We start from the raw sequence: 16,577 nt of genomic DNA, 5'->3' as shown, positions 1-16,577 counted from the left end.
GCTTTTCAGTAACCACAGCAGACACGTTAAAGCTGCTCGAATGCTCAGACGATGCTAAAAGGTAAGTTGTTAAAGTGGAAATAAAAAGGCCATTTCAGTCTGCCGTGAATTACAAGACACACATGCACTATAGGTTAACATGGGTTCTTTATATATATATATGAATATATGAGAGTGAGAGTGAGAGTGAGCGAGAGAGAGAGAAAATTTTAAAAAAGAAAACAGAAGTACAGTATTTAATTTCAAACTTTCATTAAGACATATTCAAATTTTATTCTCAAGTCTCATCTCTGCTTCATGTCAACAAACAATATTCTAAAACTAAAATCAGCCCTTTAAAGTCAAAAACAAGCAGAATGCAAACAAGATCTACTGAGATGAAAATGGATTAACACTTCAAAATCCACACAAGACTTCATTTTGACAATAAAAATCAGACAAAATATAGCCTGTTAAGTTACATGATTTACAAACTAAAACATGCTGCCCATTTTCTCATGCGGATGGTAGTTTTAGCTAATGAACAGAACTAGCAGTAAAAGATAAAAATTATCACTCTTTCATAATAGTACTACAGATTTGAAATAAATATAGCAGTCTATACACACTGGTTGCTACCAAAATTAAATACCATTTACATTTGACTCCACCACTGACTAGTAAAAGTTATCAGAGTTTAATAAGAATGAGCTTTAATAATCTCAGGGCATAAAGCACTGATTCATGCTCAATAATCCAGGTAGATAAATCTAACAAGATTAAGAGTCAGGTCCTCTGGAGGGATTCTTCATTGTTGAAACGTTTCGCCTTTTATTCAGAAGACTTTGTCAGACTGAGGAGCTGCAACAAACTCAAGTCTTTTAAGCTGCACCTTCTCATAGTGAAGTCTTCACCCCTGAAAGAGTGACCGCTGCAGGCCAGTGATCACTCTTTCAGGGATGAGGATGTGCACATCCTTGAAAGAGAGGAACGCTTGTTTGAGAGAGGAGTGAAGGAAGCCATCTTTGTAAAGATAGCCCGTCCATCATTAAACAGGGGCGGAGGCCTTCGTGTTCAACTGTCCCCCTCTTACAATGCTGTTATTGCTAGTATCACTCAGCCCTCTGTGCGTGGCAAGCGGCCATCAGGGCACTAACAACTAGTTATTGTGCTTGCTGATGGTCCTCCTTTTACATGTAAACAACTACTGTAGTTTTGTCTGTCATCAGAAACTGGTTAATCCACTGTGAGAAGGTGCAGTTTATAAGACTGAGTTTGTTGCAGCTCCTCAGACTGAACAAGTCTTTTGTGTAAGACTAAACTTTTCAACAAAGAAGAATCCATCCAGAAGACCTGACTCAACCTCGTTAGATTCAGAGCATAAAGATATCCCGAAACATTGACCTTTAGTGAATTTAGCCTAAAGTTTTTTGAAAGGAAAACATATATATTTATTGTAGTTAGTGTGTCGTGTATGGTAACAGGTTTTTTTTTATGCTCTCACCAATTGCACACATTTTGAAAGTTTGCCGTTTATGCAGGAGTGCCTTCTGTAATGAGAAGCTTGTAGGCAGAGTCTTTGCTTCGGCGGCACAGCACAACACAAGCACAAAGCATCCCCAAAACCTGAGGGAACAAGAAAAAAAAAAAAAACAAGACTCCTCAGTAACTTTGAAAGTCTCTTGATGTTTGCCCAAGATTGAATTTAAGTTCAGCTATATGCTGGTGTAGATTGGCAGTCATCCAGGACATGGTAAATCCAAAAAAGGTTCAAAACAATGTTCAGCAGTGTTTATATTTGTTCAAATGTTCATATTTTGGGCCGTGAAGACAGATGGTTTGTGAGGGGGATGAAGGAAGCCATCTAAACCAACTTTAAACAGAGGAGGAGGTGTCTCAAATTTCAACTTGCAAAAACCTAATGGAGCTTTAGGCCTGATACCCAATCAGTTTCACTCCAATCAAGACCTTCATTCATGTGACCAGAGTGGCCCAATCTGTGCGACAGGCTAACAAAGACCCCAACAAACCTTTATTGTGAGGAGAGTGAGGGTAATCTGCATGTGAATCTAGCTTACAGAACACCTCAATTTAAAACTCAAACTCCACACTCTCTATTCTTTGAATTGAGAAAACTCCTCGGATGAGAAGTGAAACGTCTTCAGCTACAGGACAGAAATCTAGTTATTTTTAACATTTTAACCTGTTTTTAACCTTAAGCACTTTGGTAACAGCTTCTGTTTTAAATGTGCTTTATAAATAAAGTTGACTTTTTTGGATTCAAGTTCAACTGTTCAGCATGTTGGGTGTAAAGACATCTAGTGGCAAAATAACAAACTGCAATCAACTTAATCCGAGTTTTATCTGCTCTCACTACTGTCTCTGAAATTATGAATACAGGTAATTAGGATTTTTTTCTGATAATACGCATGTCTAGTGAGATTCAGCTGGCTTCACACAGAATTCATTCAGCTGTTACCAACTGCGTTAATCACAAAACAACAGGTTTGCAGAAATAATTTAAACCATTTAAAATATAGCTGCCTTCTAAGTTCTGTCTTAATATTGTTTAATATTGAACGATTGTAAACGGAAAAACACTAAATTTCAGTGCCTTTGTGTAAATAGGAGATATTGTTCTTTCATCAATCATAGTTTCAATGCGCATCATTGTAAGAGCAAGAATAGCAGATGCTTTCAAAATGATACTTTAAACACTTTTTGGCTTCTTTTGATCGCCACACTAAATATTTGCCAACATGTTATTTAATAAAATATTAAAATAATTGTAAAAATAATTCCAACAGCAAATATTACATGAGAACATGTGCTTTTTAAGTGTAAAATACCTGGATGGTGGCAAATGTCACGGCAGTCCAGATGACATACATCATGATCTCCTTTAATTTCTTCACAACCAGAGCTTCACAACCCTGTAAACATACACAGTATTCTCAGACACGTAAACCTCTGTAAAGCTATTGTGTTTAAAAATAACAAGAACTTTTTTTACCTCCTGATAGAGATCTTCAGGATGAGTGAGAGAACCTGTGCAGTCGGCAAAGTTAGCTCTGCAGCAACTGATGGGAACACTGTTCTGTTTTGATTCTTCGTACCAGCGGGTGTGCTGCCAGTCTGAAAAGTTGTGGATTCCACAGCACTGAAGCTGAAAATAAACAATAAAAAAAATAAAAACTGGTGCCAAAAGACGTGCAAACCTACACACAGGTAAAGCGTCTGGTTGGATGTGATGAGTTGTCACCTGTCTCTGAACATAGTCGATGGCACGGCTCTGGGCATTGCTGTTGGTGCCGTTGTACTCGTCATAAACTTTGACGATAGATCTATTTACTTCATCTTCAACCTGGTGAGAAAGAAAACGTTGCAATGTTATATTTTTGGAGAAAGTGTATCATGACGGCAAACATGAGCAGACTCGACATGGTTACAAGTGGATGATCGTCTGTGGACAGATATTCACATACACTTGTATTTTTCTCTAAACTGAAAGTTGTTTCTCCTCCATTCACAGCAACAATAATAAAAACGCTTCACATAAAAATGTGCAACATTGTGGAACATCATTTGACATGGCTCCCAAAAGCACTGGATTTTCAGTCCACGCAGTCGGACCTAACTGTGTGCACAGTCTGGCTGGAGTTAAAAAAACAACAAAAAAACAGCAGAAACTTTTTTTTTTTTTACTTTAGGGGTGAGCGATATGGCTCAAACATAATATTGTGATATTTCAGAGCATTCTGACAAAAAACAAAACAGAAATCATAGTCCTTCGACAAAATTAACTTAACATGTTGCTTTGCAGTATTATATAAAAACAAACAAAAAGGATTAATTTTAATGAAATTACTTTATTTAGTATTCAGTCTCAAAGTATAAAAATAAAAATGATCCTTCTGTTATTTAGATTGAAAAAATCTGCACAAAATATAAAATCGACAAAATCTACCACAAAAACTCAAGTGCAGGTGCAGTTCCCAAAAAAAAAAAAATCTAAATAAAATTAAGCTTAAGATCTGATGAGCATAAATGTAACATACAAGAAAAAATATGTTGTAGGATAACGGGATGAATTATAGCTAAATATTTGTACTGTACTTAATACTGCTCATTTTCAGAAGATTATTTTAATATGTTTTGCTGTTAAACCTAAAACTTCAAAAAGTACTACTATTAAATCTAAAAAAAGGTCTACATCTGCATCAACCTCTTAAACCTGTGGGTCAAAATTACACCATACTGTAATTGCAGTCATGGGCCGCACAAAATCACTCCAAGGGCCGCAAATGGCCCACGAGCCACACTTTGGACACCCCTGATCTAGGTAGTTGTTGAACTCGGCCTGAATTCTCTCTTGTGGAGATGATCCTGCTCCTGGTCTGTCACTTACTGCAACCCTCCTTAAAAAGCTTCTGAGGCTCTTCTTTGGCAACTTTGCATCACTTGGGCCCGGGGGGGTCTTCAGCTGACCCTGAAGCTTGTGCTGGTGTTTCAGCTTCCTCTATTCCTGCAGGAATGATTCCATTTCTCCGACTGCTCTGTCTTTTATTACCTGGCTCTTTTTTTTGGTCCATGTACCCACTGTGGATAAAAAAAAAAACAAACAGCTGAGCTGCGCGCTGTTCGTACCGGCAGTTTTCCAGCGTGGGGGTTCAGCGTGAAGGAAGAGGCAGCGTGAGCGATGCCTTGAGCTTTTTAGCTAGCTGATAGCTTAGCGTTACACCAGTAATGACGGGTGGGGTTGCGCGAGGGGTGGATGGTGCGCAATTTGATTCGGTAGGAGGCGTGCTCTATTCTGTTAATGGGCACCCTGCTTGTATAATGGCAGGGGAAACACCTTTTTACGCCATGAAATTAGCATATCATGATATAATTTATTTTCCCGGGCAAGTTTATTTTAACCAGTATCATCGTGACTGATATGGTATGGCCCAGTCCGAACTCTGGTCAACAGACACGGCTGCACTGAAAACACCACAATTGTTTAAATAGCCATGCTTGTGTGTATAGTGCTGTCATAAAGATAAGCTCTGTCACGAGTTAAATGCATATTGACTTAAGTATCACCTTCTTACCTTTGCTCTGTAAACATACCCAAGAACCACCACTGCCACTTCTGTCATGAACACCAGCAGCAGAATGACGACAAACTGTGGATTGAAATTCAAGAATTAGGAAAAACAGATATCAGACACTCTGGACTGTTCAAGTTACCTCCTTCAAATCTATTATTCACACCTTCACTGAATTTTTGTGTTCATTAAAAACGTGATCTGAGCATTTGTCCGATAGTTAAAGTTTGACAATCTGATGCACTAATGTGTTGGTCGTAGTTTACTCACTGTTGTAAGTCCACAGTAGCTCTCCCTCACCGTGGCACAGCAGCCAATGAGCCCGATAATGAACAGCAGGGCTCCGACTGCTATGATGATCACAGCTGGGATGAGAGTGTACACGTCTTCGAAGAAATGGTCATAATCATCGAAAGTAATGAACACGTAGGCCCCAACGTAGCACAAGATGCCAGCAGCAGCCTGTTGGTGGCAACACAAAGAAATGTTTCAATTTGAAAGATACTTTTAAATTCTTCATTTGTTCAAAAATAAAGACTTAAATAAGTCCACTCACTGAGGCACCAGGATAAAAATATAGAAACACCAAGATGCTACACTTTCCAAAGGTGACTGTAACAACTTCCTGCATGTCGTTCTGCATAAATCCAGACGTCTCTGACACTAGTTTGCAGAATTATGCGACAAATCTTTAAACACGGTTTGTTTTAAATTTACAGTCCCCTACCGTTTGAGATTTTTTCACAAATGCACGGCCTGATTAACAGCTGACTCGTCCAAAAACAGTAAAGCAACCCCACACCATAATCATCCCACCACCATGTTTTACACTTGGAGTATTAAACGTTTCCTCCAGAAGAACTACCTGAATTTGCTAGGACCACCAGTTTGGGCTGAATCCAAATCTGATTCAAAGCATTTCTTTCCTTTTTATCTTTAATTTTTAAACATTTCTACTCTTTTGTTAGACCTCTGCAACCACGCCTTTTTGTTGTTGTTCTGATGGCTGCTCATCTCTGCAGGGGTTGTCATAGCGCGTGAACTCGCCGAATGCCCCCCAAAAACTCAATATAGGCTCAAACTAGCAAAGAAGATTACTAGGCTGCGGCACTTAACCACTGAGCAACCAGTGACTGTGGGCTGTACGGGGATCAACCCTACAACCTTAGCTTTATTAGCACTACGCTCTGATCAACTGTGCTAACTTGCTTAATGCAACCACACCTTTCTAATTCCTAAAAATAAGTGTGGCTGCACACTTTAAATCTTCAAGCCATAACATTGTTGTATTAAAAGTTGTTCGTAGATGTTGACAAGTTTGAATAAAACAGGCCAGTCCTTAACCTTCAAACATTAGTATATTTATTTATATTAAATAATGACCTATTTGTATCAGTCATACATGCAGGAGTGTGCTTACTTGTTCTGTACGAGTCTAAACTTTTAAAAACTTTTTTTTTTTAAATTCAAATCACAATTTTTTTAATAAATAATTATGAATAAAGTTAATTGCATTTTGAGTGTATTACCTAATTAACGGTCACTCTTTTCAACACAGAATGTTTTGTCTTAGTCTCTTGGGTTGTGATTAATATATAGCACTTACTGAAAGCAAATATCTAAAAATATACTTGAACGATTCAGCTTTTATTTAGTCATTAAGGTTGCAACTGATTTAAACTCCACACTTTGTTTTGACTGCTATAATTTCTTTCAACCATATTTACCCAAAATATAGCACTAAGCAGATTATCCTGATGCCTGCTCAATAATCCAGGTAGAAAAATCTAACAAAGTTAAGTCAGGTCCTCTGGACGCATTCATTCATACTAAAAGTAGATTCTTCTCATATTTCAATGTTTAATTTTCGTTGTAATTGTGCACAATATGACAGTGCATAAACACTTACTTTGTTGGTATATGTTACGTGTAATGTTATATATAAGCATTTATTCATCGATGAGAACTGAGAAATGCTTTACCAACTTATTTATGCATTTTAAGCAACAACCACCATGTTTTGCTGCATCGTTTTTCTTGAAATGTCAAAGATTAAAAAAAAAAGCCAAGGGTCGCTTTACGATTAAATGTGTCTATTAGGCAACATTCCCAAAGTGAATGCCTGCTGGGTTTCAAATGAACCCTGAGGACACAAGTCGAGCTAATGAAGAAGCTAGTTTACAGTTAGTAACAGCTCGTGACGCACGTTTGAAAACAACTGGCACAAACTCAACGAAACTTACCCAAAATATCAGGTTCAAGAAGACCAGGACGGTTTTCGAGGACGTGATGCCACACTGCCCCATCGTTAACGAGGAATTTTGATGCTCACGCAAGGAAAAAATAATGTTCGCTTCTACTCAGACATTTCGCTGCCAACTCCACGGTGATGAAACTACATTTCCCGACGGGTCTGTGCGCGCGAGAGCAAGTACGAGGGCGGTGCCAACGCAACCGGAAGCACAGCAGCGAGCAGGAAAAACAAACGTGAAAACTAACAGAACAAAATATAATGAAGAGTTTAAAAATATCAATATTATATATATGCTATACTATATAAGTCGTCAACCTTCTGTAATGAACGCCTGTTTTTTTCTCTCTGTGAAATAATTCAGAGAAATAATCGTTAGTGGACATAAATGTAAAATGAGGTGCGTTTGCTGACATCTAGTGGCCAAACTAATGACGCGTTAGGTTTGGTCATTTATTTTAAACAAAACCATCTTCATTGTCAGAATCAGGCAACTTAGAAAACAACTATCTAAAACAATATAAAAAATATAGAAACATAATATAAAAATAGAGACGTTAAAATTGAAGAATTACCAACAAAGTATGAAACATAAAAATATAGATCAAATCTAGAGTCAGAGAAGCTGAAATATATTTGTGATTCTCACAAATTCAAATAAATGTAATGGCATATGAAGCATTAAAGAAGATGGTTAACCAATTTTATGTTTTATTCTAAAAATGTTTCTTTATGAGCAATAATGAACACAAGTTCAAGATTGGGTTCAAAGCAAAAGAAACAGTCATATTGAGAGAAACGTGAATTTATTGGAATTATTGACAGTATGGGTTTGAAAGAAAGCAGATATACTGTGTAACTTTTTTGTGCAATGTTCACAGTTTCATACATGTATTTGCATTCAAAATAACATGCTATTTTTATAAGAAAATTCTCAACCACAAGCCTGTTATCTAACTGCTGTCAAACAAATCTTAAATTTTAGTTTTACAGAAACTAAAGTCAGCATGTGTGCCAAATATTTTGTCCCAGTGACTGAAGTGAGGTGCAAAGTTGGTGTAGGGTTTCTGGTGGTGCACGTCATGCTTGCTCGGTCCTCCATAAATGCCAAGTGGTATTAGACGTGATGTGGACCAGGGAAAATCATAACCGCAGTGATCCTCCACTGAAACATACACATGCATTATCATAAAAGCCCATGTCGTGAGTAAATGAGATCTCAGGATCAGAGGATTTACAGTTGTCCAAAACCCCACTGTGACCAGCTCCCAGCCACCCAGACACTGCGTGGCAAGAGCAAAGGGAGAAGAGTACTTGTGGTGGATGGCGTGGAAGGTGACATACAGCCAGCGGATTCTGTGATGCAGCAGGTGCCAAATAAAGTACTGGAAGTCAAAGAGCAGGAGATTGCCTATTACACCAACAATCAGCTCTAGCAGGGTCGGAGCCTGGTCTGGCAGGTCCACAGGTGGTCTCCAAAGCCACTGAGCTACAGATGCTGGGAGCACAAGGAACACATGGTTGTACAAGGTGACACCTGCACAGTGCAGCAGCGTAGAAGCTGTCGGTCGATGGCTTGGTTGTATCTTGAATAGCTGGACCCACAGCCACCTGTCCCCCATCATGTCACAAACAAGATAAGGGATGCAGAAGATAAAATAGGAAGAGACCGTCACCGCAACAGGGAAGAGCGGAGATCTCAAATAGTCCCTGTAATTGAGCCTCAAGCTGTCCCAAAAAGGCTGCAGCAGAGATTTTTCCCCCAAGTAATTTGTCCAAATAGGTACAATGTTCTCTGCAAACTCCATCCTTGAGAAAAAAAAATAAAAAATCACAGTCAAATTTAGAGAATGCTGTAGATGCTTCAGTCAGATACGACAGCTTGGATAAACCATTTGTTCTGTGGGTGTGTTTGTACTTTTCACTCAGCACGGCATCAAGTGACAACTGGTGCAACAAATTATTCATACACCCATACAGTTAATTGGTAACTTAAAGCGCCCTCTCCACATGATAAATTGTTCATTATGAAGATTGTAGCCAGAGGAAGTAAGAAGGGTGATACTTTGCTCTTGTTAAAGGGGACACCTCATCGAATGGATGTATTGGTGATATTTAGATTAATTTACTCATTCACCCTTATTGAATATGATTTCATCACAGGAAATATTCACCATAATCATCATTAGAAATAAAAAGCCTGAAGTTGCCTTTTAATATTATTCTAGTTTTAGAATAATACTGTATTTGTAAAACTATAATTGTTTAAATCAGGTTGATTTATATGAACCTAATTTAAACAATTATACTAACTTAATAATTTAACTGGATTAATCCTTCATGGTCTGAAGGAAGATTTTGATCATAAGCTTTATCTAAAACATACAAATCTTTATAATTAGGATCTATGTTTAGGTTTTCTACACACAAAAAACTAGATAGTTTAGACTTTTTTTGAAAGTTATTTTTGGAATTCCGGCCAGAAAAATACCAATAATTCTTACAGTTTGTCAGATTAGTTTAAGAAAAGATCAGATTAGAAGTTTATCAATTTGCTTCAGATTAATGTGTCATAGCTAGACCCAACATCACTTTTCTTATCACCATCCCATCATTGTTTCACCATGAATAATACCGTGCAGGTTGAATGTTCCTGACCAGGCCTGTGGAGGGATGGGGTGAACCTGCGAGTCAACTGTGGAGGTCAACAGATTGAGCAGGAGGTTAACTGAGAGGGCTACGGTGACATATATAGCACATTTAAAAACAAGTTTGACAGAAGTGCTTACTAGATGGTAAAAAAATAATAAATCAAGGGGAAAAAACCAACAACAATACAATTTCAGAAAATCCTCCATAAAAACCAACACAATAAAATAGGTTACAAACCAACTAAAATAAGGAAACACCACAACATAAAATATCTAATGGAACTCAAACTGAGTTTGAATTAAAAACCAGTGTGAAAATTTAAGTTTTTAGGTGGGATTTAATAGACTGCGCAGAAAATCAAGGTGCAGGTTGTTCCCGTCTCAAACAATCTCTACACAAAACACTCTTTAGCCAGCTCATATAAATAACAACAAAAAGACTCGGTCATGACTAATTTAACTTTTAAACCAAACAGTTGATGGAAAGATATGAGTCCAGTTCAGAGGTCATACAGGGAGGCCCCCCTTCATGCACACACTTAAATGTATTTCTGTTTGAGAGAAATGACTTTGCTTTCTCTGGTCCGTGTTCAGTGTGGTGCACACAACAATAACGAACGACGCACTGTCATGTTTGGTCCTTTACACAAGGAAAAATCAAACCTAAAGGCACTTGTGATACTAATTAAGGGTAAACAGTTTGAAACATGACTGAAAAATGGAATGATTAAAGGGTACCAACGAGCCCGGCCGTACTATTTTAGCATTAAATAAATAGGCAGTCGTTTGTTTTCTGCTTCTATCTCACTAATTGTTTGCAGATCTTATTTAAATTAGACTTCAATGGACTTTAAGCAGCAAAGAGGAAACACTATGACAAAAAGAGATTAAATCATGTCATCTGGACAGTTTCTTTTTGGTTTTAAAGTCGCCTATGTGTCCTCCCAGCCTGCAGGGGGCGACAGTAATTAATTCCGGTCTTACGCACGAGGCGCTCGTCAGTTCCTGAGACTTTATTATTTTGTTTCCGCTGTGGAGCTCGTTCTGTAGTTTGGGTCAGTGGGATGTCATCGATGGGTTCTGATCTTTATGTTTGCCTGCTGAGTTTGTTTCTGTTCAACGATTCGGGATAAATATGAGCCAACTGGAAAGCTCGGCGGACGTAGACGCCTTAATTAAAAGACTGGCGGATCAGTCGGGGACTAAGTTTGTCACTTTTTCTGTGGACCGACATTATAATGAGAAAGGTAAACAAAAGGCCGACTGAGTGAGCTACATAAAGCTAGCGATCTAAATTAGCATCATGTTAGACATTACATTGAGCTTGACTGCTAGCTTTCATATAAACACTAAACTAAATGTTAATATGTCAAAAGTCATCATGATATTTATTCTAGTGTCTCATGTTATCTTATATTATGCTGTTAGTTTGCCACAACTGTAAATTAATTAAGAGTGACGTTATCAGGAGTCTATACAATACTGTAGTATACAGATGTAATAACTTGACTAATTAGCATAAATTAGTAGTTGGGCTTCTTGTTTGCTCTGGTGATGAACCGACTAACAGATGAGGTCAGGCAGGAATCCCACTCATCTATGATGTTTGCAGATGACATTGTGATCTGTGGTGAGAACAGGGAACAGGTGGAAGAGAACTCGGAGAGGTGGAGGTATGCACTTGAAAGAAGAGGAATGAAAGCCAGCTGCAGTAAGACAGAGTCCATGTGTGTGAATGAGAGGGAGGAGGTGGAACAGTGAGGCTACAAGGAGCAGAGGTCTCAAAGGTGCAGGACTTCAAGTGCTTGGGGTCCACTGTCCAGGAAAATGGGGAGTGTGGTAAAGAGGCAAAGAAGTGAGTCCAGGCAGGATGGAGTGGATGGAGAAAAGTTTCAGGAGTGATTTGCAACAAAAGAGTGTCAGCAAAGGTCAAAGGAAAAGTTTACAAGACAGTGGTGAGACCAGTTGTATGGTCTGGAGACAGAGACATGGACAAAAAGACAAGAGAAAGAACTGGAAGTGGCAGAAATGAAGATGAGTTTCTCCTTAGGAGTAACAAGGATGGATAAGATTAGGAATGAGATCATCAGAGGTCACAGGTTGAACAACTGGGAGATAAAGTTAAAGAGACCAGACTGAGATGGTTTGGACATGTCCAGAGGAGGAACAGTGGGTATACTGGTAGAAGGATGTTAGAAATGCAGCTGCCAGGAAAAAGACAAAGAGGAGATATATGGATGCAGTTAGAGAGGACATGGAGGTAGTTGGAGTGAGGACAGAGTGAGATGGGGGAGGATGACTTGCTGTGAAGACCCCTGAAGTGGGAAAAACTGGAAGAAGACGACGTTCCGGTTCTTCGGTTTCTTTATTCTGTCACTAAAACTGACTTTAGAGAGCTCTTGAACATTTTAGACAATGTTAGGATAATTTAATATTGTCCTTGTAGCTCATTAAATAAATATGCCACACAGGAGAAGTATATAATTTTCTTAATCCCAGGTTTAATCTTGCAAGATGGAACAGAGGTTGAGATTTTAAAAATCCAATGGGATTAACCTGTCTAAATAAATGTTGACTGAATGACAAAAGTACACGAGTTTTACATGACGCTTCGTCTCCAAGTCTGTTCAAAGAGCGCACGAGGAAATGTCTTTTTATAAAGTTATCAGACGAAGACCAGGTCAGACGACTCTGCAGCCTCCTTGCTTATTCTGGTGAAAGGCTCCATGCGTATGCAGCGCTCAGTCCAGTCGTAACAACCCTTAACACACACACAACCATCAAAATAAACGTTCAAACTAGTCTGTACTAAATGTTGTTTGTGTAGAAAAATAGAGACAACAGAAATTAACTATTTTTTTGTTAATTAACTCATAGATTTGATCGTCTCAGTGAGGATCAGGATTTTTTTCTAATACAGTTGGTAGCTTCATGAAACCTTTATTTTTATTGCAAACTTTTTTAATATATTAAAAAGTACTTATCTAAGTATCCTGATTCATGCTAAATAATCCAGGAAGAAAAATCTAACAAAGTTAAGTCAGGTCATCTGGATGGATTAAAAGATAAAAAATAAAACAACTTGTTGAAATGTTTTGTATTTAATCCAAAAGACTTGGAAGTATTTTGGATTAAAGATGAAACATTTCAACAAGTTTTTTTTTTTTATCCATCCAGACGACCTGACTTAACTTTGTCAGACTTGTTTAAGTATATAGTATAACTTTTAATTTATATGAAAACTTGCTAAATCAGTGATTATTCCTGCTTTGATGGTGAGTAGCAGGTACTGTAAATGGTATGAATTAGTTTTTTGACAAAAAAATAAAGTGTTTTCCTACAAATCTCTTCATGTAAATGTGAAACGTGTACTCTAAACGAACTAGACAAATATATATATATATATATTTTTTTTAAACTGCAGTGTGAATGTTTAATGTCTATGTCTAAATTTAGCTGAAACAGCTAAAACTGAGTTGTTAGAGCTAAAGGCAGCATGACTTTAGCTGAAAGCTATAAAGGAGAATACCTTAGCTCAAAGCTAAAAGAAACAGCACTCTAGCTAGCTAAAAGACAAAACTAGCAAAAGGATAGCTAAGAATTGTAAAACATGAACTAAGGGCTAGCAAAAGGCTAGCTCAAAGTTACTTGTTAAAAGAAGTTAAAAGAAGCTTAAAAATAGCCAAACACTAAAAGCAGCAAAAGCTTAGTTAACAACTAAAAAAGAAAAAGGCTTGTAAAGTAGCAAATGGTAGCTAACAAATAAAATCTAGCATAATGTTTGCTGAAAGTTAAACTAGCAAATGTTTAGCTAAATGTATCAGAACGCTAGCTAAAAGTTCAAAGAGGCTAAAAGCTAGCTAAGTAACTAAAAGTGGCATAAAAAGACAAAATTAGAGCAAGTATGCTGAAGCAGATTTTAAACAAAATAATATTTCTGAAGATATTAAAGAGATCTCAATGTATTTATGTGAGACGATATTTCTAAATAAAGTTAAATATTTTGAAAAGTGTAAAAGTAAAAGGTACTGAAACCCAAGTCATAGCAGCCACCTCCTAAATGAGCTGAACACTTTGATACATGAAGGGCTAAAACAGCACAAACTACACAGAAGTACTGTAGTTTGATTAGAAAAAATGTACAGAAAACTAAAAAGTTGTGTGAATCAGCGTGTTTTATGTATGTACTTATGTGTTTTTAGTATTGTAATAGATTATTTTTACTCATAACCAAAGGTCTTGACTGCAGTCTGACTGTCCTTTAGTAATCTCAGTATGTTCTGGGTATGTGATTGTTTGGAGTCAGTAGTGAAACGATGGATCTGCTCCACAGACTGGCAGCCTTCGCCTATGAACCGAGTGCACTGGCAGTGGGCCGGCGGCTCGGGGATGCCAGCCATCGAGTTCACCGGTGTCCCGTTTATGTTCGTGGGCTCGAAAAGGCTCGTGTGCCACCAAGGCAAAGACCTCGCTGTTTCTCAGAAAAGGAAGTATTTTGAGGAAAAGGCTAGAAAAATGGTGAGTTCACTCCCGGACACAAATGACACTGACACTATGGAGACAATATACATTATGTTCTCATTTGTCCTCGTGCTGTGAAGTTGGAGGAGCAGAGTTTAGGCAACCAAAAATCTCGGCGGCCGACCACAAAAAAGGTGGGATGTCCTGCAGCCATATCCATCAGCAAGATCGCAACCTTCCCCGAGTTCAAGGTAGCTGCTGCTGTTTCCAGCTGGATGTGACAGCTGCAAAGCATTTATGATTTCTACAATAAAATAAATCTGTTGTTTTCCATCATCAAACTAAAACGCCAGGTGGATGATAACACAGAAAGGAGTAAGAAGACCGCCTCGAAGATGCTCAGAGTGGCCTTAAAGAGGGATCCAGTTGTTTGGGAGACACGCTACGCTGTCACACATTCAAGTGAGCATGCAGGACATGCAAACAGGAGACACGGTAACGAAACGACTCTTAGAAGGATCTGCTTAGGAGTTAAAACACAAGATAGTGACTGTTTTATGTCTTCTCAGAGACAGATTTGACCTCAGAATCTGGTTTGCTTCCACGCAAGCGAGCAAGGAAAGCTGCTCTGAGGACGCGATGTATCAAACTCACCAAACAGCTCATGGACAGCTTACATGACATTGAGGATCAGCACGCTCTTGAAGAACTTTCTAAGGTTTTGGGCACTTTGCTGCAAGACCTGGTGCCTCCGAGCAGCACCGTGGACAGAAAGCCTTTTCATCTCAAAGCAAAGACACTTGGTGTTTCCTCTCCGTTGTCACAGAGGTGTGCTGGGAGACAAAACCACAAGCAGACTGGAAACTCTGACAGAAAGCAGGCAGGAGCCCCTCTCCTAAACTTCAGCAGTTTATGAGTCATTACGCTGACGTTTGCATTTCCTGCCTTTCATTTTGATACTTTTTGTGTTTGTTTCTTTTAACTTTCTCTTCTTGTGTTGTCTGCATATTTAATAAGTTATTTTTATGCAATATTTTTGTTACATCATAACTAACAGCCTGCATTTACCTGATCAGAATCTGCAAGTTTACTTAATCTTTTCCAACCATTTGACATTTTTAGTTAAAGCTCTGAAAATATCTGTCTGCAGGTCTTTTAGGTATTTTAGTCCAAAATTAGATGACTTGTTCTTTTTATCTATTTTCATTACAATTAATTTCTGATGGGAAAAGGTTTAGATTTTCATTACTTTTTATGTACTTATATTAGATTTAAGAGCTTAAGTCAAGTTATCTTTTGGTTTAAAACGAATAAACCAAAAGATATTTCATTCTCTTGAATTTAACTTTTATAGGAATAAGTCTGAAAACTTGGTTATGTAGAAATTACGACATGCAGCAATTATTTTGTAAATTATGTCGATTTTGTGCAAACAAAATTACAGTTTTGCATGTTCAAAGAACTTTTACAAGTTTTTTATTAAATGTTAAAGTTTCAAACAAATATAGATGCAAATTAAAATTAAAACACAAATGTTGAGTTTGTATATTTGAAAGAATAATTTATTCTAAGGGCAGTGTTTTTGATTTCAGAAGACTATTGGCTCACTTGTCAAGTCCTTCATATTGTTCTTTCCTATATTTAGGTGCATGGTGGCCCTACAGTAAAAAAAAAAAACATGTTGGATTTGAAAAGACTACAGAAAGTCCTGAAAGTTGTCCTCTGACAAATAAATTACGTCATATAATCAATGTATTTATTTTTATTTATTGTTTTGTTTACAACTGAATCAGCAAAACTGAACATTTTTAGACACTCCTTTCATTTATTGCACCTAAACAGGATTATATGACCCCCTCCCAATTTATTTTCATTTTTGTAGGTTTAAGCACTAAAATTACAAGTTTTCTGTAATTTTAAAGTAATTTTTAACATTCAAACACATAAATTTGAGCATGAACCAAATAATCCCCATAAAATTACCTGCAGTTTAAATTATGTATTTCATGTGCAGTGAAGTGCACCACAAGGAGCACGTTAACAATGAGGTTTGCCTCCATCCTGGTGAAGTTTGACTTTCTGCTTTAAGTATTATCTGTATATTAGATACAAATTCTCTGGGTAAAAATAGTTTGCTAAATCTAC

The 16,577-nt window shown here is 37.6% G+C and overlaps 3 protein-coding genes across 3 annotated transcripts; 1 reads left to right on the top strand and 2 right to left on the bottom strand.

The window, feature by feature from the left end:
* Positions 1 to 1,282: 1,282 nt before the first annotated feature.
* tspan3a (tetraspanin 3a) lies at positions 1,283 to 7,469 on the bottom strand. The gene is made up of 7 exons (XM_037682899.1): positions 7,313 to 7,469; positions 5,340 to 5,531; positions 5,073 to 5,147; positions 3,242 to 3,343; positions 2,993 to 3,145; positions 2,829 to 2,912; positions 1,283 to 1,605 (listed from the first exon to the last, which is right to left on the bottom strand). The coding sequence occupies exons 1-7, from the start codon at positions 7,373 to 7,375 to the stop codon at positions 1,513 to 1,515; spliced, it is 762 nt and encodes a 253-aa protein (XP_037538827.1). The 5' UTR covers positions 7,376 to 7,469; the 3' UTR covers positions 1,283 to 1,512.
* An 825-nt stretch (positions 7,470 to 8,294) lies between these two features.
* On the bottom strand, positions 8,295 to 9,128 carry ch25hl1.2 (cholesterol 25-hydroxylase like 1, tandem duplicate 2). Its single transcript, XM_037683673.1, has one exon. It carries the CDS (start codon positions 9,126 to 9,128, stop codon positions 8,295 to 8,297), a length of 834 nt encoding a protein of 277 aa, XP_037539601.1.
* A 1,902-nt stretch (positions 9,129 to 11,030) lies between these two features.
* On the top strand, positions 11,031 to 15,348 carry si:dkey-31c13.1 (uncharacterized protein LOC100002197 homolog). Its single transcript, XM_037683672.1, has 5 exons — positions 11,031 to 11,218; positions 14,305 to 14,489; positions 14,573 to 14,683; positions 14,786 to 14,927; positions 15,002 to 15,348. Exons 1-5 carry the CDS (start codon positions 11,107 to 11,109, stop codon positions 15,346 to 15,348), a joined length of 897 nt encoding a protein of 298 aa, XP_037539600.1. The 5' UTR covers positions 11,031 to 11,106.
* Positions 15,349 to 16,577: the final 1,229 nt, after the last annotated feature.

The sequence above is a fragment of the Nematolebias whitei genome, chromosome 10, assembly GCF_014905685.2.
Source record: "Nematolebias whitei isolate Nwh7 chromosome 10, NemWhi1, whole genome shotgun sequence".
NCBI lineage: Eukaryota > Metazoa > Chordata > Actinopteri > Cyprinodontiformes > Rivulidae > Nematolebias > Nematolebias whitei.
This window is presented reverse-complemented; position numbering and strand designations above follow the sequence as displayed.